This window comes from Pogona vitticeps, chromosome 4 (assembly GCF_051106095.1).
Source record: "Pogona vitticeps strain Pit_001003342236 chromosome 4, PviZW2.1, whole genome shotgun sequence".
In the NCBI taxonomy this organism is placed as follows: domain Eukaryota; kingdom Metazoa; phylum Chordata; class Lepidosauria; order Squamata; family Agamidae; genus Pogona; species Pogona vitticeps.
In genome coordinates this window covers 157,909,077-157,933,552 of record NC_135786.1, presented here as the reverse complement: position 1 = coordinate 157,933,552, position 24,476 = coordinate 157,909,077, and the positions used below count along the sequence as shown (strand labels likewise).

The 24,476-nt window shown below is 42.2% G+C and overlaps 1 protein-coding gene across 2 annotated transcripts in view; it reads left to right on the top strand.

Moving 5' to 3' along the window:
* Nucleotides 1-617: 617 nt before the first annotated feature.
* The window catches only part of SLC22A23 (solute carrier family 22 member 23), a 117,776-nt gene continuing 93,917 nt past the window's right edge, over nt 618-24,476 (top strand). The window contains exon 1 of one of the 2 annotated variants that reach the window (XM_020789843.3): nt 618-1,754. In XM_020789843.3, coding sequence (XP_020645502.3) covers nt 1,104-1,754 — 651 coding nt within the window. In that variant the 5' untranslated portion in view covers nt 618-1,103. The remainder of the gene's footprint in view (nt 1,755-24,476) is intronic. The other variant, XM_072998571.2, reaches the window with a different exon arrangement.

Here is a 24,476-nt window from a genome sequence, read left to right as displayed (position 1 = left end):
GTCATCCAAGAGGTTGGCGCGCTGGAGAGCTTTTTTGAGGACGGGAGGGGGGGACGGGAGTCAGTGGGGGGGCGTTCCGGTCGCTCCCTGCAGGGGGAGCCTAGCGGCAGCTTAGGTTTAGTAGAACAACGCCAGCAGGAGGAGGAGGAGGAGCAGGTGTTGGGGCTGCGGCGGCCGTTGTTACCTTTACCTCAGGGAGAGGAGGGAGAGGAGGAGGCGGCGGGAGAGGGGGCGGGGGCGGCTGACGGTCCGGGGGTTGGGCTTGCAGGTTGAGAGCAAAGCGGAGGCAGCGGAGGAATCGGCGGGAGAAGGCGACGGAGGCGAGCTGCGGCCGCCAAGCCTCCCCACCCCCCCTCTCCTTCTCCTGGGAAGGGAAGCCTTCCTCTGCGGAAAGCCGAGCTGCAGCGGCCGGGGAAGAAAAACGAAAGGCGCCGGGCCGCCAGGGCCGCCCCTGCGGGCCGACGCGATCCGGTTTCGGCTTGGGCGGCCGTGAATGCGGTTCCTTTCGACGCCCGGATCCTGGTTGGCGAGCGGGGGTGGGGCGGGGGTGCCGCTCCCGGGGCCAACCCGATGTGCGGCCACCCGGACTGCCGGCGGGGAGAGACAGCGAGGAGTAAGCCGATCGTCGCTGGATCTTTTCTCTCCTCGGCACCCACGCCGGAACCCCGGTAGCCAGCGGGAGACCTTTTAGGCTCCCGGGAATCGCCGCAGTTTCGGGGGGTGGCTGCCGGGCAGGAGCCGAACGGAGCCGGGGAAAGGGGAGAGCGTGTGGCGAACAGAGGAGAGGGAGGAAGATTTTGAAGGAGAAGCAAGCGGCGAGGGAAGAAGGGCGCGCCTTGAAGCCGAGGGGAAGCGAAGGCAGGAGACCCTGGCCGTCGTCTCCCCGCGGGGTCTCTGCGCGTAAAGAGATCTCCACCTATGTGGTTGCGGCCGGCGGAGAATCCCGCGAGGAGAGCCTCCTCCGATCTGCCCCAACCCGTCCTTGCGTGGCGACAGGCTCGTCGAAGCTCGGGTCGGATCGGGTCGCCGCTGTCCGCCCGCGCCGCCTCCCCGGGTCCCCTCTATGTGAGGCTCGCTGGCTTGCCTCCACCTCCTCCTGCCGGATGGCGATAGACCGGCGCGGCGAGGAAGGTGGCGAGGGAGGAGGCAGCCGGCCCCTCCCCGAGGAGAACGGCTCGCTGCCTGCCGGAGAGGCGGACCCGGCGGCTGCTGCTGCGGCCGCTGCCAACGCCGATGCCGCCCTTCCTGCCGGGGTTCTGGCGGCGGAGATCCAGAGCTTGCCGGTGGCCGCCTCGCCGCCACCGCCGCCGCCGCCTGCTCCCTCGGGGTCGTGCAGCCCTGTGCTCCTGGATTACGATGGCTCGGTGCTCCCTCTTCTGGGGGGTCTGGGCGGCGGGCACCAGAAAACCCTCATCCTCCTCACCTGGATCCCGGCCCTTTTCATCGGCTTCAGCCAGTTCTCGGACAGCTTCCTCTTGGTCCAGCCGCTCTCGTGGTGCAAGGGTACGGATGGGCAGGGCAACTGGACCGGAGGGCACCCTCCTTTGCCGGCCAGGGGACTCGCCACCGGCCCCACTTACAACCCGGGTGGCAACCACACCGTCGGCGGCGGCGGCGGCAGTAGCAGCTATAGCAGGGGCATGCTGGCAGCCCCCGAACTGCCCACGCCGGAGGCAAAGAACCAGAGCTATTGCGACTGTCGCGAGAGGTACCACCGCATCACCGCCGGCCTTCGACAGAATATCGTGAGCAAGGTAAAGTGTCTCTCCCTTCGTGCACCTCAGGAGAGGGGGATCTGCCTTTCCAGAGCTGTATTGACGGCGGGGATCCGCAACGGGCTCAGGAGTGTGTGTGTGTGTGTGTGTGTGTGTGTGTGTGTGTGTGTGTGAGAGAGAGAGAGAGAGAGAGAGAAAGAGCACAAAGGGATTTCCCAGCCCCGCACCCTGCGATCCTTCCCTGGGATTGGACCTGGGCTCTTTCCGCGTGCCAAGCGCGTTGCCTTGCTCTGCCAAGGGGAGTGTCAGGCGTGGCAGAGCTTAGGCTGGAGAGCAGCAGAGGACTTGGGGAGGTCATCAGGTTTTGGGCCCCTCTCCTTCGCCTCCATTAGGAAGAGCTTAAGCCGTGTTGCCAAGGGCTTGATACCTGAATCCCTCTGCAGGTACCCTGAGGATAGATATTGGCAGCAAAAAAAGAGGCCCTTTGCCTGACCCGACAGTCACAAGGCGGTGGTGGTGAAGGAAGCAAGGCTTTGTAAGAGCCCGGGATGCAGCCTTTTCATAGCACGCCAAGCATGCAGTTCAAATTCATGGCCATGTTAGCTCTGGTGTTCATGCTTCTTGGGCAGTTGTGTGGTGTTTGGGGTTCATGGTGTGTTACTTGGACAGACTGTGGTCCTAGAGAAAGGTGTGATGGTGGCTTCCCTGCCTCTAAATTAACTTTGGGCCTTGGACTGTGTGGTGGAATAACAGGAAAGTAAGTACCTCTGAGTGTATGCGGGGTTCTCTTATCTCAGTGCAGCTCATTTCCTTGTGTGCAAGATTAAGTCTTTCATGGACACTGTGTGCAAAAATGCTAACAATGTTGGTAGATTAGATCCATAGCATTTTTATGTGGAACCCAAATAAAGGTGTTTGTATGACCCCGGGAAGTGGTGTTAAGCTGTATTCTGTGAAGTAGAATAGTTTTCCTTTCAAAAAGTGATCTGTTTATGGAGGACATCCCAGGAGTGTCCTCTGATCTGCCCACTGAAGATAGCAGCCTGTTTTTTTTCTATCATAGCAGAGTTCTTGGCAGGTTTCCAGACCATAAATATCAGCATCGGTTTTCGCACACCACCTGGTGATCCAGTTTTCAGATTTGAACTCAAGAGGTTGCAGGTCACTGGTTTAGTCCTTTCTATGCCTGATCAACAGCACATGACCTGGGCTAGATGAATGTTTGCGTCTGTGTTAAAACGTACACTTGCTACAGTTTTCTATCCTATGCTGCTGTGAAACAGTATCTGTAATCAGTTGAAATCTATTTGTTCTAGGTGTGGTTTTCAGTGTGTGCATTTCTTAATTAGGAGCAGAAACTGTTGCCCTACCTGTGTGCCGCTCCAAGGCATGGTGTGCCCATTGCAAGTAGAACATACTCATCATGTGACTCGGATATTGGTCAGTAGGAGGCAAGACATCACAAGATGACCTTAAACACAAGGGACACTGTAACACCTTTGCACACTTAAAGCTGCACCATAAGTCAGAACTGGCTTGATAACACACGATTATTATTTAAAGCTGCAATGCTAAGCACAAAGCTATCAAGGAGTTGTCCCCATTGTGTTCAGCCTGAGTTAACTTGGAAGCAGATGGGCTGCAGATTGCAAGACAACTTGGTGTCTATTGAGAACAAGGGGAAATATACTCAAATACAGGTTGTTTGCTGATCCAAATATTTTCAAACTGTTTGTCATGTATATCAGGGTGATCATTAAGAATATTATATGTTTTTTCGTACAAGTAGAATAAGACCTATAAAGCTATAGTTTAGCATCATACACGCAATGTTTTGGGCTCATTTGCTGCTCCAGCCCATCTTTTTCTCTGGTTTGGCCAATAGAAGGGGACTGGAAGCTTCATTTCTGTTTTCAGTTAACCTTGGTTTCATCTTATGGCTGAATCTGTAGTTTGCATTGACTACAGTTTAGTGAAACAAGGCAAATCCTTGGCTTGTGTCACCAGGACATAGCATTAATAACAGTTTCTGGTTTGAAAATAGCAAGAACCAAGGTAGATTTGACTCAAATCAAATTGATTTAAATCATGATTTACATTTTTAAAAATGGATTTTTGATTATTTAAATACTGTAAAACAATCATTTTTTTAAAAAATTTAAATCGTTATTTAAATTCTGATTTAAATTGATATATATTTAAAAATAAATCATTGATTTTTATCCACCCTGCAAGAAACTGTTGTTAAAAATGGAAGTCTGAGTTCTTTTTGGCTTAGCTTTATGTATGAACCAGGACAATATCTGTTAAGATATTTGGAATGAGTGGGGGGGAATGCTTCCTCTGATATGTGCACCATGTTTTGTTTGTCCCCCCTCTTGCCAGCAGTTAAACAAGTTTTGCACAATAGCAAAACCACTTTATGCTAGTGAAAAGGTGGAATGAAATACATACAGTACTTAGATTACTGAATCTGCAGATCTTTGTCTTTTCATTCCGTTTATCTTTATCAACCTTTGTGCTATGTTCTTGGTGAAATGGGTACTGCTACTTTTTCTACCTCTTCTATCAGAGTTTGATATAGTTATTTTGACCTTGAATGTTGCAGCTGCAAACAATGATGGGATGTTGTATCCAAGTCAGGCTCCAGAGTTCTTCAGCCAATAAATTCTTTTCCTTCTTTTCTCAGTATTTTGCCTTGGACAAACAGTTGTAAAGATGTATAAATTTTGTTTCTGGCTGGTATTCTCTACCCAAGTGCAGTGCAATGTGGTGCTGTGGAGAAAGTGAAGGACTAAGATTCTGGAGACCAAGTTTGAATCCCCACCCACTCACTTGTTGGGAATTAGAACTGATAAAATCTTTCTTTAAATATTTCACTTACCTTGAAAGCCCCATCAGAGTTCCTGTAAATTGGTCATGACTTGACTAGTATGCTAGCTTTCCACGTTTTGTGTTTTAAATGACTTTTTTGTCATCATAGTGCTTCTAGTACTTCTTCATATAGCAAACTGGTTTAGAGTCCATGATTCCATATCCTACAGGAGAACTGAGAAGATATATTATTGTGCAATGCATATTCTCAAAACCAAATTTCAGCTTGCATTCTGTATTGTATTCATAATAAGGAAGCAACTCTGAGAGTTCTCTATTTTGACTTTTGTTACATGGCTATACTCCCAGCTGTTCGTTCAGCCAGATTCCAAGGTCTTTTTATTTGTCAATATGCTTCACATCTTTATTCTGGATTTCTAACTGCTTTTCTTGGGCTCCTTTCATTTTACTGATTGCCATGAACTTCATCTTCTTAACATCCATTTTAGATCATGTTTATTACTTCACAGGCATGACCGAGTAACCTATACAGACTGCATAAATGTCAGTCAGTAACTGTGTTGTTTTCATATCAGATACTGTTGATGTCTCTTCCTTAACAATAATCGTAATTTGATCAGCAAGTATTAACTCTTAAAATGTATTGAAAAGCAGTTGAAAGTGTATACACCCTTGTACTTCAGTTTGAACCTCTTTGTCTTCTAGTCTTCATTTCTCTCTGGAGCTTTTTGTTGCCAGTACAGGTTGTCAATTAATAATCATCATGTGCGGTCAAGTCAATTCTGACTATGGTGACTTTTTGGGGGGTTTCTAGATAAAGAGTTCCCAGAAGTGGGTTACCATTCCCTTCTTCTGAGGGCACCTTGGGACTGTGCAGCTGGCCCAAGGCCACACAGGCTGGATCTTCTCCTGGGATGCACAGTAGTGAATTGAACCCTCAACCTCTGGCTTACTGAGTAACCCAGCCAGCTACATAACTATTTCTCATATCAGTTCCTTTGTTTCTCAGCAGTCGTATCAGCTTGCTCACGGGGCTGTGTCAAAGCTTTTGTGTAGTCAGTAAAGCAAGTATGCATACCCACATTCATGTAATGACTTCTCTCCTCAAATCCAAATAATATACAGAATAATGCTTCCCTTGTTAAAAAATCTTCCTTTGAATCTGAAGTGTATGCCTTCTGCCCCAACTTTGTGTTTCCTGTAAAATCTTTAAGAAAACCTTAAGGAAATAGCTCATTAAATTAAATGTGCAGTAGTAACTGCAAACCTGGGCATTTTCCTTTGTGATTGGTGTAATAAAGGGTGATCACAACCACATTTCAGGAATGATTCCTCTTCTGTAGATTTGATTGAAATCTTCACTAAACGTGTAAGTCATTATCTTCTGTTACTTTACTATTTCTGTATAAATATTATTCAGTCCAAGAGCTTTGGCATTTTTGTTTGCTTTATTGCATTCTGGATTTTAAATTTCTGTAGTTCTAGTCCAGTATTCACACCTGGTATAATGGACTTTGCTTACCTGCCGTCTTCAGATAGGTCTTCAATGTATTCACTCCATACTATGAGTTACCCTTGACATTGGGTGTGGAAAATGATGGCCATCAATCAGTTGTGGGCATTGTCAGTTTTTTTAACTACACTTTTTACTTTCGTTATCTTTCATATACTTTAAAGGAATTGTGGATTTTCTTCAGGTTTTGTACTCCTATACCAGAGTACCATTATTAAAAATTCTATCCATTATTCAGAATGCAATTTTTTAAGCTTTCCTAATTTTGATCAGTATAGTCTTGTGTAATTCTATAGGTTCCCGTATCCCCAATGTACGCTTGTCAGTATATATGTGCTTAGATTGAAACCAAGGAATCATATACTGAAGTAAATCTTTAAAACATCACAATACATTTGTTTTAATTTTTATTACGTATAATGAAGCAGACTAGCACAGCCAGCTCTTCAAAATCTGTAGTATATCCTGTATGCTAAGAGGGCTCCCCAACTAGGTCAGGGTTAGTTTGTTTGCAGATTACAAGATTCTTAAAAGAAAATAAATAAATAGCAATCCAGCAAAGACCTGTGCAGAATGATTTTAAATGGTACAAGTGGTTAAGAAAGAGGGAGGTATCGTTTGGAGGGAGCAGGTGATGAGGAATGAGTTTGCTTGATGCCCTCGGTGATGGTGGGGGAGATAGTATGCGGGATAAGAGCAGGGTCAGAAAGTTGATGTTATGAAATATTTTTAGAAAGAGGAAAAGGAAAATTATAACTTTCCCTCTTTCTGTTTTTTAGAAACCTTGTTCTCCCTACAACCTCCCACACTCATTGTTAAATATTGCAATAAAGTGTTGAACCTTGGACTCCGCTCCTTACTAGCGCTGTAGGGTGAGGTTTCAGGAAGCTAGGAAAAGTGTCTGTGCGGCCATTTTCTTCCCTCTCCATTCCTGCTCCCTTCATGAACACTGACTTCCTAGTTCATGGTTCCTTTTTTATTCTGGGCCATTACTGTGAAGGCTGGAGCTACACTGCACCATTCCTCCTGCTTCCTCTCTTGTCTTTGTTAATTAGTAACAACATATTGCTTTTGTGGATGGCTGTGACACCCTAACAATGAGCTGGAGGCACTTTTCTTTTAACTACTTTTTCCACTGCTGTGTCTGAGGAAGTGGACTTGTCCACCAAAGCTCACATTAAAATATAGCAGTTAATTTTTAAGATACCACAATGCTTCCGTCTTGTTTTATTTTTATTTTGTTTTAGCCTGATATACCTTTCCCATGTTACTCTAGTAAACAGCTGCAATGTAAAATGAAACTGTTGCATCATGATTGTAATTCTTTTAATCCCAGACCACCAAAGCTCAACAAAAATCCATTCCTTCTAGGAACTATGTGCTTGGATTAACTGTGCTACAAGGTAAGTATGCAGTAACCAAGTGACAACACATGTGCTTTTCTTGCCACCCACGTTGGGTAGTGGCAATTATTGAAAATCCTGTCTGCTTTTTCCTTTGTGTCTGTGTGAGGAGAATCCATCATGACTTCCTTAAAAATGAAAGGGAGTGCATCCTGGAAAGATGGCAGCCACATATGTCCAAATGCTATGATACCCCTATTTACATGCAACACTCATGATCTCTTTAGTACTGTTCAGAAATTAAGAGGAAACTGGAAGTTTATGCTCTTACTTTCTCTCCCCTCCAACAACAACAATTGCATGTCACAAAGTTGATCAGCATAAGTCAGAATTGACTTGGTGGCATACAGTTATTATTTATTCAGATAATGATGTTAGTTTAACATAGTTATCTTTCAGCAGATTTTGAAAACTGTTCTTTAGCCCTGGCACTAGACCTTTATTAGAACCTTGATTTTTTTTAATGCAAAGGATGGTGCAGTTTTCACCAGAAAGTAAAGAAAAGGGGATCAATCCTATCTACAGCCCACTCCCATTAGTGGGGCTGCCTTTGAGGCTGACTCAGAAACTTCATATGCTCCAGAATGCAGCAGCCAGGCTTCTTAGTGAGGTGAGAAAACACTAACATATCTCCCCCACTCTGGCTGCTTTGCACTGGTTGCCCATCCGTTTTCATGTTGACTTCAAAGTGTTAATGATCACGTATAAAGCCCTAAATGGTTTGGGACCTCAATATTTGGCAGATCGCCTTCTCCCACCCAGATCTACCTGAATCACCCGATATAGCCAGCAGGGACAGCTGAAGGATCTGATGCCGAGGGAGGCCCGGAAGGAAAAAACACGAAATCGGGCCTTCTTGGCAGTGGCCCCTCAGCTGTGGAACACCCTACCAACAGAAATTCGCTGGGTGTTTTTAAAAGCCAGCTAAAAACTTGGCTATTCAAGCAGGCCTTCCCTCCAGCCAATTAAGTCTTTCTTATTTTTCACCCCTTTTATGCTATGCCATCTTGGTAATCTTCTTCAAATTATTTGTTTAATTGTAATTCTAATTTTATAATTTTTATATTTTATATATTGTTCTGTTTTATCTATGTAAGCTGCCCCGAGTAGACATGGTCTAGAGGGGCGGGGTAAAAATCCAGTAAATAAATAAATAAATAAATAAATAAATAAATAAGTAAGTAAGTAAGTAAGTAAGTAAGTAAGTAAGTAAGTAAGTAAGTAAGTAAGTAAGTAAGTAAGTAAATAAATAAATAAATAAATAAATAAATAAATAAATAAATAAATAAATAAATAAATAAATAATGTTTGGCATAGAAGCTTTCAATTTCATTGTCTTCAGCAGCTGTAGTTGAAGCATAGACTCAGATGATGGTTACATTGATTAATTTTCCCAGGAACCTGTTTGAAATTATTTGGTCAGAACTTGCATTATATCTCCTCGCTGCCTGTATTACATCTTGCCCTAGTATTAGAGCCACTCTGTTTCTTCTGGGTTTGTTGTTTCCAGAGTAGAATACCTTGCAGTTGTCTAACTGAAAATATTCCATTGATAACAAGCAGAGCAATGTTTAAATATTCTACAGTATTTCTTGCTTTATGGTTTTTAGTTTCCTTTGGTTCATATTTCTTAGGTTCCGTGTTACAATTGTATGTGATACAGTGGGGTCTCTTACTTAAGAACGTCCCTACTTAAGAACAATCCAACTTAAGAACAGCTCCATTTGCTAAATTTTGCTTCTACTTGAGAACAGAAATCCAAGATAAGAACAGGGAAAAAAACCTTTCCTGCTCTTTTTTTAACCTTAGGTCATCTTAGGTTTTTAAAAAAATTCTCCCCCTAGTGGTAGAGTACGTATTAACCAGCTTTGCATTAGTTCCTATGGGAACTAATGCTTCAATGTACGAACGCACTTCTACATAACAGCCAGAACAGATTAATTGGTTTTCAGTCCATTCCTATGGGAAATTTTGCTTCAACTTAAGAACGTTTCAACTTAAGAACACCATTCCAAAACGGATTAAGTTCTTAAGTAGAGGTTCCACTGTAGTTTCTATGGACGGAAAAGAGCAGATACGGATTAAATGGTTTTCAATGCATTCCTATGGGAAATGCAGATTCAACATAAGAACTTTTCAACTTGAGAACCACCTTCCAATACGGATTAAGTTCTTAAGTAGAGACCCCACTGTATGCAGCACTGGATTTTCATTTCACTTCTGTGCAGTTCAGATGTCCTTTCAGATTTAATCTAACTGCATCATTATCAGCAGTGCTATTTGTACTTATCCTTTGCTCCTTCCCTGCAGCTGATCGAGTGCTTTGCAACCTGGAAGTCTCGTCTTCCAGCACTATCTCTTGTTTTATTTTGGACTGTCTCATCCCTTTAATTTTTCAAGATAAGAAAGGGTCAGCAGTAGTTCACCATTGCCTTCCACGCAGTACTAACAAAAGTTAGCTTGAGTGTTGCTGCCATTGTCTGTAAAAGAACCTTCACCAATGTCACCTTCACCTACCACTTCCATCCAATAGCTATTCTCCAGAAGTTTCTGTGCCTCCATCACTATAGGAATTGTCCATTCTCTTCTGCAGATGCAGTCATTATTCCTGAAGAGAGTGAATATGTCAAGTCACTAGAAGATTGTGTACTAAGCCCTCAGAGCACTATAATTTATAACACATTTTGACTGTTCAGCCTGGGAAATCTGTTTCAGCTAAAAATCCCTATTTAAGTGTTGTATGCAGAGGGAACTAGAAGGTTTATTCTGCACAAATAACTTTCTCCTTCTGGATACCCTTTAAATACTTTGCTGAAGAAGCCTATAAACTATTCAGAAGAATTACTCTTTTTCTTCTTTTTACTGAATACGCAAGCAGGATTAAATGTAATAACTTCTCTAAAAATATATATGCAGCACACATAGTAGTCTTAAGATTGAAATACAACAGTTCCAGTAAACGAATAAATGAAATTTTGAGGATGTAATACATCTATGGAGTATATCTTCAGAAATGAATAGCTAAAAAATATAACTGTCTTAAAGTCTAGCAGATAAGCAGATTAATACATTCGGTTTAAACCTCTGTGTTTACGCAAGCAGAGTATCTGCCACTGGCTTTTCTCTCCTGCTCTAGCTTAAGTTACAACAGCCTATTTAGAAGGCTGGGATGTTATTATTTACCTTTGTAATAGTTACATTAGTCTGCTATAGTAGTGGATTTCAGCAGTAGAGGGCTAATGCAGAATCTCATAGACTTGGTTTCAGTAGTGAACAATGGAGCTGATGAAGTTTATGCCAATAAAGTTTCTTATCTCTGTCTTTTCCTGCTTTAGTAGTTTTAAAGGAATTTTGCATTGAGTCTCTCTCTCTGTAGAGACTTCCATTCCCTTAACCTTGCTCTTTGCATGGGAACAAACCCCAATGGAGAAACAATGGGTCTCTGCTTAGAGAAATATATGGGATTTAATACAATTCCGGTTTGTTTGTTTTACTCTGACTCTAATGGACAGTGAGGTGGAAGACTGGGAGAGATGTGGCCCACCAAACTGGCCAATGCTGGCATAGATTACCAAAAACTTACTTTGCTATAAGATTATTCTGTGTGTTGCTAATAACTTCAGCCGCCTTTCTCCATCTTGAGTTCCTCCAGATATTTTGGACTGCAAGTTCTGCCATCCCTCATCGGCTCTCTCTCCAGTTGAAGGGAGGCTGTCCTGTAGGGAGAATGATGGCCTGGGATATGCCCTCTAATCATGCACTTTGCTGCTCTTCTGGTCCTGGATATGACTGAGGTGACTCAGTCAGCAGATATATTACTTGCTTTGCTGTGGCTCCTTTATTTGAGGCTCATCTCTGTCCATCAGAACAGGTTCTGGGGTTACGGCATTCCTCAAATTAAGCTGCCACCTACAGTAATTAGGGTTTAAAGATGATGATTTGTGGAACACAAGTGACTTTGTGCAACTCAGAAAAATTCACTGAAGAAGAGCTGGCACTGTAATTCAAAGCTGTCAGTTGGTTTATTTAATCACAGGGTTGGCCCGGTGTCTCAACATGGACCATAACTTTGAGCATTGAAGTACCATGTTTTTGTAAATTTCTTATTCTAGATTTGCCACTCTGTATTTCTTGAAAGAAACATTTTGTATTTAGCATCATCGTTTCTCAAATCCTGTTCCTCAGCACTTTCTTTTTAACTGCTATAAAGTGCTAATGGGTCATTGAAGGTATAGGTTGCTCAGTTAAAAATGTTTCCAGTTGCCAAAACTCTTGGCAGGCCACTGGCATTCATGGGTGCTAGCTGGCTGGATAGCTCAGGAACTTGACTGCCCGCTGGGCCTTGTAGGGGAAGAGTCACCTGTGTGGCTTTGGGCAAGCTGCATGATCCCAGGGCACTAACAGAAGAAGGAAACGGTAAACCCCATCTGAGTACAGTGGGGTCTTGACTTGAGAACTTAATCCGTATTGGAAGGCAGTTCTCAAGTCAAAAAGTTCTCAGGTCAAATCTGCATTTCCCATAGGAATGCATTGAAAACCATTTGATCCGTATCTGCTCTTTTCGGTCCATAGAAACTAATGGGAAGCTGCTATTCCGCCTTCGACCACTAGAGGGGGATATTTTGTTTCTTTTTTCCTTAGGTCAAGAAAGGTTCAGGGAAGGCAGGGAAAATACAGTCCAGGCAGTACAGTACCAGGCAGTCTGAAGACTGTCTCCCAATCTACTCTCTAAATGCTGGGAGGAGTGAGGAAGCAGACAGGCACCCTTTTCACTGGCCAACAGTTAACTGAAGTTCAAATTTTGCACTTTCCCTGCCTCCCACGTGGTTTTTTTCAGTTCTTAACTCAAATCTAAGTATGTAAGTCAAGTCAATATTTTCCTATGAGAGTGGTTCTTAAGTCAAAATGTTCTTAACTCAAGCCGTTCTTAAGTCAAGACCCCACTGTACTCTGTATCTAGACAATCCTAAAATGATTCAATATAGGTTAGAATCAATTTGAGAGCACATTCTTTTTGTTGCTATTACCTGGCTTTGCAGGATTATTATAGGTTTTTGTTGCTAATTTGTATCCACTGTATAGGAATGAAGCAATGTTATTTCTACATCAGGAAAGAAATAAAGACGTACAGAAAATATAACCCAATAGATTCCCTCAGAAGCCAAATCTAACAAACCCAGGCTATAATCCCCATTTACCTCTGTCCGTGCCCTCCAGATGTGTTGGATATCAGATCTGGGATCATATGGGCTGGCTGACAGATGGGATATGTAATCCAACACACCTTTTGGATGTTGAATGAAAGAAGGAAGTTAAGCACGAACACCTACCCAAAAGTAAATTCAGTGGGGCTTAATTTAGGAGACTTTTCCTCTTCTCTGCTTTATGTTCTTCTCCTACTGGAAACTGGACATCATCACATCCATGATGTTGGGTTTTTAGCTAATAAATTTTTTTTCTGCTGCAATTCTTTTTTCAGTGTTCATTTTCAATTTTGATGTGCTGTTAGGATATTTACAGTCAGGTCTGAATAGTACTGTTTGCTATAACATGTGTTCTTCAAGCCTAGAATCTTTTTTTAAAAAAGAAGAGTTCCTTTTTAATCATTGCCATACAAAAAGAATACATTGATAATCATTAGCCTAACTGGAGCAATGTTCCTAATTTGTTACTATATTAGTTATGTTGTTTATTTTGTTGATCATTATTTTCATAGAGAGGTATGCTTCTGCTTAACTTTACTTTCTGCAAGGCAGCTTGCATTCTCTATTTTTTTTTTAAAGTGTGAAAACAGGATCCCTGTTGCAGGAGCAGACAGTCCTCTTAGCTGCGGCTGCCCTTGTCCAGTCCTGAACTAATTTATCTCACAACAGGGGAGTGACAAGTGAACTGCGTTTCCATCTTGCTTAGTCACCAGGCAGGATGCACGGCTTGCTTTATCACTCCTCCATTCTAGGATAAGTTAATGCCAGAGAAGCTGAGTGGCAACACAGCAACAGAGAGGGTCCAATATTCCTTTGAACAGGATGGTTGCTTTGAAGCAAAAAAACTGATATCCTTCCTGCCACACCAACCACCTTGTATAAGATATGCAAAAATAGGCCACCATCCCTCAAAATAATTACCAGCACGACAAGTTAATTGACTGGGCACAGAAAGGAACTCTAATGTTTTCCCAGTAATGCTGCCATTTGTTATATGCTGTTTCCAAGCACTGGTTACTCTGTTGGCATAGAAGCTGCTGCAGAGCTGATGGGGCGATATTCTCTAGCTCTTCCCTCTACTAGTGGCAATGACAACTTGATTCTCTTGGGGCTCGGGCTGGCCTGTGGAGGAGCTGCAGCATGAGCTTCCTTTCCATGGCCCCAGACCACTTGCCTGATGTGTTCAAATGAATGGCAGTGGAGTTCCTTGTAGCGGTGTTGTGAGTTATTGGCCTAAATCCCAACAATGGTGCCAAAGGTGCACAGAGCCAATATTCTTAATCAGATTAAGTGCTGTGTGGGATTTTGAAGCATATCATGTTTGAGAGAAAAGTAATCCTTACTTTGTGGTGTTGGTGGAAAGTAGAAGTTGGAACTGGGCACAAAAATGATATTTCTTGCTAAACGGCTTTGCCTAGCTGTCAGAATGTTTGGTTCCAGCAACAGACTGGAGGTTTCACAGATGATAGAGTGACACATTTCCTGACTGGTGGATTTGGATTCTAAGAAACTGAGGGTGAGCGTGGAAGATAACTTTCATATGGGCTAGAGTAGTACTATTCGCAACCTTGGGGCCCCAGATATTTTTGGACTTCAATTCCCAGAAATCCTGGCCAGCACAGCTAGTAGTGAAGGCTTCTGGGAACTTTAGTCCAAGAACATCTATGGTCCCAAAGTTGGGAACCACTGGGCTAGAGTTATAGACCAGAACTATGATGTTCTGAGTTCAAATCACTACTCGGTCATAAAACACACTGGATGACTTTGGGCCAGTTTCTTTTTCTCTCAGCATATCCTGCCTCACACTGAGTTTTTGTGAGTATAAAGTGAGGAGAAAGAGGGCTGTATCCTCCTTGAATTCACTGGAGGAAGGGTCGGATATAAATGTAACCATCTAATGAGCAGTAATTGTTGCAGAGCTTATGAATTTCTGATAAAATTCTTTTTTGTTACACACTAGAAGTACAGAGATCCACAGAGGAGAATCGCTACACGTTCCCCAGAGTCCACCCGCTTCTCGTTCATACTAGCAACCAACTGAACAGATCAACAGCAACAAACAACTGCCACCAACCAATGAAAGAGAGGGATGCAGCACTTACTAGAGAGATGGGGATCTCTTTTAATTTCAAAAGCTGTAAGGAATGATTGGTTAGTTCTGGGTAGACAAACATGCATGTTCAGAAAAGTTCCTGTCACTGAAAGCATGAGATGTTGTAAAGAAATATCTGACAGTAATTAATTTTGGACATTTTTTACCTCCCTGTTATATTCTCTACTGCACAAATGAAGGGGTGCCTCTCCACTTCAATGTGATATCTTTGAATGAACTATAGGTTTTAGATAATTTCAGAGCAGCAGAATCCAATTATTTAAAACTAGAATTTACTTGTTTCTGAAGTAGAAATAAATATAAATGAAGCAAAGGGTTAATGATCAGGAGGGGTAATAATTCTGTGTTTTGCTGCATTTGAAATTATATATTATATATTATTTTTTAAAAGGTACAAAAATGATTAACTCCCTATGTAGTTTGTAGGTTTTACAGCACAAATGAGTTGTTACAGAACAAAATACACAAATCTGAAGACATGGGCTCATTACTGAATTCTCCCTGATATTTATTTTTATGACTTTCAGTTCATTTAAATCCTACTGACAGTGGAAAAAATTAATAAACATTCATTTTATCTCAAGAGTGCTTACAGCTTTGGCACATAGTCTTATAGGGGCAATTGCTCATTACCCAGAGTAAAAATATGGATGTTATCATGTTTTGCATAGCATACATTCTAATGGATCAAGAAGCAACTTAGTTAAGTCAGAGTTCTGGGAATTAAACCAATTTACAGCCCAGCCTGGACTACATTTATTTGAATGTTTCCTTCATTTCATTCCATTATCCACCCCAAATGTACTTTTAAATTAACAACAGTGGAACAACAATACGTGTGATGTGGTTTCTAAACTTTTCACATGGATTTCCAGGAGTGCCATTAAGCAGTTTTAGACTCTGGACTTAATAGCTGTATTCCCTTCCCCTAAATACACATTTCTGATGAAGCGTTATTTTCATTCACTTCAAAATGTGGCAAACCAGTATGGCTGTATTCTGTTGAATGGATCCCTGATTTTACACACCAAAGTCCTATCCTAATGACACTGCTGTGGATTTGTCTGTCCATTAACCCATGTGCCTGGTTCAGAAAATTCCCGAGTGTGTTCAGTAGTCTTTTCAGTTCATGGGTGGTAGTGACCAAATCTAATATATACCTGTATCATCATAACCTTGCATGGTGGAATTTATTCAGTCCTTTCCTTGGGCTCCACACCAGGGAGATAGCGTAATAGTGGCAAACCAGCTTCTGTTCAGGAAGTAACAACTGTCACTGAGGACCATCTTACCAAGGAACCTTCTAAGGAGATTCCCTGGAACCTGTTTTGTAAGATATGTGGTTTAATAAGGTAAAGACAGCCATTTGTTCTACTATTTTTTTCACTGCAGGAATGGGCTGATTGGCTCCTTTTCCCAGCAATCAGATGATGCAATTGCTGGAGTGAACTAGCCTGTCCCTTGAGCATTCCTACTCACATCTTTTTGGGTCTTAGTCAAAGGCTTCTCTTGTGGGTGGGGGAGCAGGTAAGATCACATGCAATCACCAAAGTGAGCAACTTTCTTTAATTTCCTAGCTGTTTTCTTTATATATATAATTTTTATTCATTTTCAGTAGGGATAGAATTAGGGGTGGGGAGCTGAGGGGCTGGGGAGTAGACATGGGTAGGGGAAGGGTAAAATTTCAGAGAGTGAGAGGGTTCTTTTACATCCACTTATATAATTATACTAGATTAAAAATATAACAAAACAGACAAAAAAGAACAACTTAACAGGATTTACCAGAATTGATATACAGTAGTTACTAATCTCTCCAATCCCTGAATTTTCTAGCTGGTTTCATTGTCCCCATATTATTAATGGTTTAAACAGGCATCTTAACTGCTTAATGATATGGGGAAACTGGGAAATTAAAAGCTTACTTTCTCTGTTCCTTCATGAAGAAGAGGAAGGAAGTAAAAAAACAATTATTTTTTTAACCAATGTAGGGTAGCACTGATGCACCACAACACTAAGAGAATTTTTTGAGGTGGGGGAATCTTCATCCTGGAAGTGGTAGGAGACAGAAGGGGGCAAGGATATCCTTTGATTTGTATTCCTACATTGAGCAGAGAGTTGGATTTAAGGCTTTATAAACTCCATCCAACTTCACTATTCTATGATTCTATGATGAATAGAGATTTTTGTCTTTGGTTTCTTAAACAAGTTGGACCAAATGAGGTCACTTGATGTATATACAGTATGCCGTCTGGATGCAAGGATCACACCAAATGGCGTCCCGGACCTACACCCAACCTTAAGCAACCCTATTTAGCCTGATCCAACCCACTCCAATTGAGCCTGTGTAGAAAAGCTCAAAGATAAACCCAGATTATCACACAGTAGGAAATCAACATTGGTCTGGTCTTCTTGCTACACATGTTTTTAATTAAAAAACACATGTTTTTAATTAATGTGGCTTTTAATAATTTGAGAGCTGCCTTTTACTGGGAAAAAGGTGGCATAAAAATGGAATGGAATTCAGTGGGTGAATGTCAACAGTGAAGCTCAGATGGGCACAAAACATTTATGATTGGCCATGCTGATTAGCAAGATTCTGGGGCATGTAGTCTAAAAAAGTAATATTTCCAAGCTCTGGTAACAGTGTATAGGGAAGGGGGGGAATATATACAGTTTATAATACAGAAATGAAATCTATGTAGAAAACTCCTTGGATGAAGTCTGGAGCTTACTTAGAATAATAAGCTGCTCCATGACCGTAAATGGGGGGAGGGAGGGAATAAAATAATTTTTTAAAGGCACACTTGTTTGCTGTGCAATGTTGCAGTTTGGAGTGCTCAATGTTCAGAATTCCAATTCTGCTATTCTAGCCGCACCCCCTTTTGCATCTACCCCCAACCATCAGCATGCTTAGGACTAAGTGAGGCCAGCCTTCATCACTGGTTGAAGCCATCACCACCCATTCTCCCCTAAATATGATCTGCTTCTGCAGCTCTTGGCCTTTCCCTAAGCCTGCTAAGAACCCTTCCTGGTGCTTGAGCAACAATGCTCACATCTTGAGCAATGGAGATATGGTCATATTGACTAGGCCCAAAATCGAGATGAACTGAGTTGTGTTCTATAGGTAAATAAACTCTGCATGGGGCAAGCCCCTATATGGCGATCTGTAGGAAACCTTAGAGGATTGCAGCTGAGGTGCAGAGAGAGAGAGAGAGAGATATCAATCTAAGCAAGATTGTTTTCATCCAAGTAGCAGTTGTACACCAGGGATTTACTATTTTCTAGGCATGCAAACTCATCTCTGGGAAAATGTGTTCAGTAAGCGGAGTCACCAGGGAAGCAGGTTTAGCCCTTATTCTAATTATGTCCCTAAGGACACCTATTTGTTTTTCTCAAAGCAAGTCCACTGGTTTCTACATTGAGAACAGTCCCCTACCAGACTATAATGTATACTTAGGACTACCTAGACTATAACATATAGCATATAACTAGTTTCAGTGGACATCATAGATCCTTCCAATATGCATGCCTTCCAAATTCATTGCTTTATGCCTTAACAATGAGCCTCCTCCACTTCTGGAAGTTCTGTATACAGCTACAAAACATTGGAAAACTCAGTTTCCAGAATTATGTGGCAAGATCCCTCATGTAGAATATGTGCTCCTTTTTGGAAAATTGCCCTCTGCGTGTTGAGAATTATGGAAATGTGGAGGAGTCTGGGCTACTGTGTTGTCTGTTGTTATATTTTTATTCTGCCTCATTCTACCTGAGTATCAAAGCTGGGCTAAAATTGAAGGGAAATTAAGGCTCCTAGGCACAATTAACCTGGGATTTAATCTTATTCTGAACAGGATTGAGCTATAAGAGATTTTAAACTTCTCTGTTCTTTGAAATCCCGAGGTGAAGCCCAGACAGTAAGATAGATTTATGTTCAGCTGTATATTACAATGAGGGAGAGGTCCCTATACACTCAACAAAGAATCTTGTGCCACTTCCAAGGACTACTAAATTTATTGTGCATCATTGATCTTTACCCACCCTACACACAAGTAGGTAATACCTTCATAGACCACTTAAAAAATCAACATACAGTCTGCGAGCTTTTGTGGAGCAGGATGATTTTGTCAGATGTCAGATAACCCAAATATCTTTCCCCTTGGTGGGTATTTAAGAACAACAAACAAAACTTTTCATTGGTGCTGTTACTAAACCAACAGTGAAAAAAACTTGTATCCCTTGTTCCAATCACAGGAGGGAAAGAGTCAGATCTCTTCATTAATTGTGCTTCAGCTGTTTCCATCAAACTTATTTTTGAAGTTTCTTTATTCACAAATGGCCAGCTCAAGCTCAATAACAGAATGTGCTGGGAAAGTGAATTCTTTTTGCTTAAATACAGTATTACATTTCTCATGTCTGATGTAGAATGTGGGATATAAATGATGCTTATAAATGATGACATGTATCACACTGGAAGACTAGCAAGTGAATGATCCCTCGTTATTATGGATATTTGGTCCTGTAACCTCATGGTAGATATGGGGACTCTTCGTATCTGGGACTTGGATTATCTGATTCCGGTTTCTGTATATTTGCTATGTGGTCTGTTGTTAGTGGATAACTCTGATACATTGTGTGATTTTCTGATGGGCAACTACACCTATTGTGCAAAGGTCTATAGACAGGAAGTATTGTCGCCAAGAATGGGCAGCAGATCGCTGATGATTTGTTTGCGTGATTTTATCTGGGAAAAAAATTGTGTTATGGGTTTTTCTCTCTCCTTTAATTCTGTGCCTCCCACTGTTGCACTAAGAATGTTTGTCTGTTGGGATGCCAAGATCACTATTTTTGTAATTTCTTGTACTGGAATGTGCTCTTGCTCAGGCAAATGCTTAGAAATCATTTAATTTAGATGTAATTTAACAATCAAGCATGCCCTCTACCCTTAATGGGGTCAGATTGTCAGTACGATATTTTAAGTGCAGTGGATTGCCGTGCTCCAATTATCTCTCTTATAACCTTTCCTGTTTCCGCTTTCATTTTTGTATGAAGGTTTTTAGGCGAGGTAGCAATTTGTGACTTCCAAAATGTTCATAAAAAGAATCCAAATTTAGAAAATGCTGAAGCCGATGTGGCTCTTTTGTCTTCAGCAGATCCTTTTACCCTTATGACAGCTTACCTTTTGGAGGATTGATGTGTGCTTTTCTCTTTCTTTTTTTGGGTGGTATGATCCTTGCTTACTGCTGATGGGCCTGTCATTTTGCATAAGTTACCGGATGTCTCTTTTGGAGATACAGTGGTGCCTCACTTTACGATTGCCCCGCATTACGACGAAACCGCATTATGATGATCTTTTATGACGATTAAAACGATGGTCTAAATGGTTTTTTTCGCTTCGTGATGATTTGTTCCCTGCTTCGGGAACCGATTCTTCACAAAACGATGATTTTAAAACAGCTGATTGGCAATTTCAAAATGGCTGCTGGGTAAACAAAATGGCTCCCCGCTGTTTTCTGGGGTGTAATCCTTGCAAGGCAGGCAGCGAAAACGGCTGCCCTATGGAGAATCTTCGCTGGACGGTGAGTTTTGACCCCATTGGAACGCATTGAAGGGGTTTCATTGTGTTTCGATGGGGCTTTTCCCCTGTTTTATGATGTTTTCGCTTAACGGCGATTTTCCTGGAATGGATTATCGCCGTTAAGCGAGGCACCACTGTATCACATTTCTGCAGCATTAGAAAGAATGTTACTTTAGATCCCAGGGGACAGGAGTGAAGAAAAAACAATCATATTCTGTGGAGTCCTCCCATCCCCCAACCAAAATACTTGTCTCATAAATTATACAACTGGCAAGATTTTGAGAGCCATGAGGACTGTGGGTTGCATGAAGGCCACAAGCACCTGTTCAGTATTGTCTGTGATGGTGCTAGGAATTCTGTTCTTCAAACAAAACCTCTCCATTTTATGAATGTGGGATATTGTGCTTCTGTATCCATGATTCAAAATGCCAGGAAATGGCCTGGTACTGCTGCACAATGTCATGACTGAATGCCGGCAAAGAAAAGGATTCCAGACTTTACAGAGCAAAGGGCAGCCTGAATGTTGACAACAGCCATGACAGCAGATGGTCTACAAGATGCCCTCTTGTGCTCATTACCATTTATTCTAGGCATTTTGATGCATGGAGACCTTGTTGAAAAATAGCCCTGACAACTGCTTTGTGTTCAGGCTGCCGTTATGTACCATCAAGTTGAAACTGACTTATAGTGACCCTAATAGGGCTTTCAAGATGTGAGATATTTAAAGAATGGCTTTACCAATTACACCGCCCAGTGAATTTCCATGGCTGAAGGGGTATTGGAATCTGGGCCTCCCGAGTCCTACTCTGTCATTCTATACCAATGGTTCTTAGCCTTTGTTTCCTCAGACGTTCTTGGACTGCAACTCTCAGAAACCCTTGTCAGCACAGCTAGTGGTGAAGGTTTCTGGAGATGGCAGTCCAAGAACGTCTGTGGACCCAAGGTTGAGAATTATTTCTCTATACTTTATACCACATCAATATATTAACTATATTCCACATAGCCTTATTTCTCTAATTTAAAAATTTTTTTGTCATAGGTTTATAAAGAACATTTACAGAAGCCAATTTACAGATGTTATTCTGGATGGTGGTCTGAGAGCCATTCTAAATAACTGAATAAATGAAATAAATTAAAATGCACAGGGAAGAGTTGACAATCTAAATAAGTAAAAGAGAAACCAGTACCGTGTTTCCCTGAAAATAAGACAGGGTCTTATATTAATTTTTGCTCCAAAAAACTCATTAGGGCTTATTTTTAGGGGATGTTTTATTTTACAGTCATGTTATCTTCTTCTGGTTGCTGCACAATGGTGGAGGGTGGGGTTTCATTTAACTGGGGCTTATTTTTGGGTTAGGGCTTATATTACAAACATCCTGAAAAATCGTACTAGGGCTTATTTTCAGGGAAACAGGGTACATTAAAAGAGTACTATAAAAATACGGAGGACTAGTATTTCATTCATGGCCACTGGTCCTATCACCTCCTGGCAAATCGAAGGGGAAGATATGGAGGCAGTGACAGATTTTACTTTCTTGGGCTCCCTGATCACTGCAGATGGTGACAACAGCCACAAAATTAAAAGATGCCAGCTTCTTGGGAGGAAAGCAGTTACAAACATAGAAAGCATCTTAAAAAGCAGAGACATCATCTTGCCAACAAAAGTCTGCATAGTCAAAGCTATGGTTTTTCCAGTAGTGTTGTATGGAAGTGAGAGCTGGACCATAAAGAAGGCTGACCGCTGAAGAATTGATGCTTTTGAATTGTGGTGCTGGAGGAGACTCTTGAGAGTCCCGTGGACTGTAAAGAGAACAAATCTGTACATTTTGAAGGAAATCGACCCTGAGAGCTCACTGGAAGGACAGATCCTGAAGCTGAGGCTCCAATACTTTGGCCATCTCATGAGAAGAGAAGACTTCCTGGAAAAGACCCTGATGCTGGGAAAGAGTGAAGGCAAGAGGAGAAGGGGACGACAGAGGACGAGATGGTTGGACAGTGTCATCGAAGCTACCTACATGAACTTGACCCAACTCCAGGAGGCAGTGGAAAACAAGAGGGCCTGGCATGCTCTGGTCCATGGGGTCACGAAGAGTCGGACACGACTTAACAACTAAACAACAACAAAGTATTTTAGTCAACAGTTTTCAGGGTTGTATAAACATAAATGTGCTTGACGTGACCTGGGGTATGTTGACAATCTTTATAAAAGAATGAAGTCGGTTTCCTGGACTGTCATGATGGTGCAGGATTTGACTTCATATTTTTTAATTTCCATGCTTTGACTTTTAAAATCTGCAGGATGGCTTTTTATCTCCTTCTTCCTATTTCAGTTCCCATGCATTGCCACCTCCATTTCGATATCACAAGGAGGGTCAGACATTTCTGTTTGTCAGAGGACAGCTCTCTGTTTGAAGGTGTCCTCTATTTGGAGGGCTGCCAGATTTAAATACAGAACCCAAAAGGAAGGAGATTAGAGACTTGGGCATTACCCATTTGCAGTTAGAACCGGAGCAGCAGAGACTTGTGGCGCCTGGTCTCAATCTTCTCCACTCAAGTGAGGTGTACTGTAATTCTGCTTAAAATAAAAATGTTGTTTCTAGTTTTGCATGTGAGCATGTGAGTACAAGCCATTTTATGCAAATCCACGTCATCTTTTGTCCTTTTGGGCAATGTGCAAGTGGCCACCCTAACAGACACTTTTGCAGGGTAGATGTGGGTCTCTCTGGCTTGCCTTCTGTGTTACTCATTGAACAGTAGCCATTAAATTATTGCTCAAACCTTTTTCTTGCTCCCTTTTTGATTCTGCAATGCTTCTTAGAACTTTTGTTCTTTCTTTGCACCCACTCTCTAAAACCAACTGTGTGGTGGATGTTACATGAGGCACTTCAGGCAGAGAATTTAGGTTCCAATACAGAGGCAAGAAACTGAAATAACCTGCAGAATATGCCAGCAATACGTTACATGGGGACGATGCACAATGATGCCTGCCCAAATGCTGCACTGACTTTTCCATAGTATTATGTTTGAAGCATGGGACCAAGAAGATCTAGGGTAAAATCCCCACAGAGCCATAAAGCTTTCTGTGTGACCTTGATCAGTTGCTGTCTTCTTAAATGAGCTGTCTAGCAGGACTGTTGTGGAAGTAGAGGTGAGAGTTATGCATGCCATCTTAATTCAGGAGAGATGGAAGAAACAAGTCAGTGGTGTTGTAAGTTTTTTGGGCTGTTTGGCCGTGTTCTGGAAATTTTTCTTCCTAATGTTTTGCCAGTCTCTGTGGCCAGCATCTTGAGAGGACAGGAATTAGAACTCTGTGTCCTGGTATAGCGTGTGGGATAGCTGACTATTTGTAGCTGTGGGATGACAGATCATCTCCCCCGCCATCACAACACCCGTAACAAAAAACACCCTGATCACCATAATCACCGAATCTCCTGAAAAGGACAAAAAGCTGATCCCACAGCTATGAATATTCAACTATCCCACACACTAGACCACAACACAGACAGAGTTCTAACTCCTGTCCTCGCAAAATGCTGGCCACAGAGACTGGCGAAACGTTAGGAAGAAAAACCTCCAGAACACGGCCAAACAGCCTGAAAACCTACAACAACCATTGAATCCCGGCCGTGAAAGCCTTCAAGAAAACAAATCAGTCTTGTGCAAAGTGGCAGGCTAAGGAAGAATGAGATGACAAATCCCCACAATTTGGCCTCCTTGTCTGATTGAAGAGGCTGAGATCAGCCATGCTTTTGAAACCTCTCTATTCACACGTCTTTATATTTCAAAGCAAAGGAGCAAAACCAACAGATTGGACATGGAACCTGGAAGCAGTCTGATTGCTCTGCAAATGGCTGTGACTGACCATCATGCCAAAGTCCTGTTGAAGGATTGTGCTCATTGCCCCAGTGTCAATTAAATTCTCAGAATGTACTTGAAAATTGGCTCTGTGTGGCATTTCAAGGCTGGAGCTTGTGGCCAAGGGGGAAACTCCATCAGCGCCCCTTTTATGAACTGTAGCAGGACCTAATGTTATTAGGGCTGACAGAATGCCAGCGGAACAGGTTATTTCATTAAATTAGTCTGCACATTTCTCTGCTGTGCTAAGTAAACAAATGAAT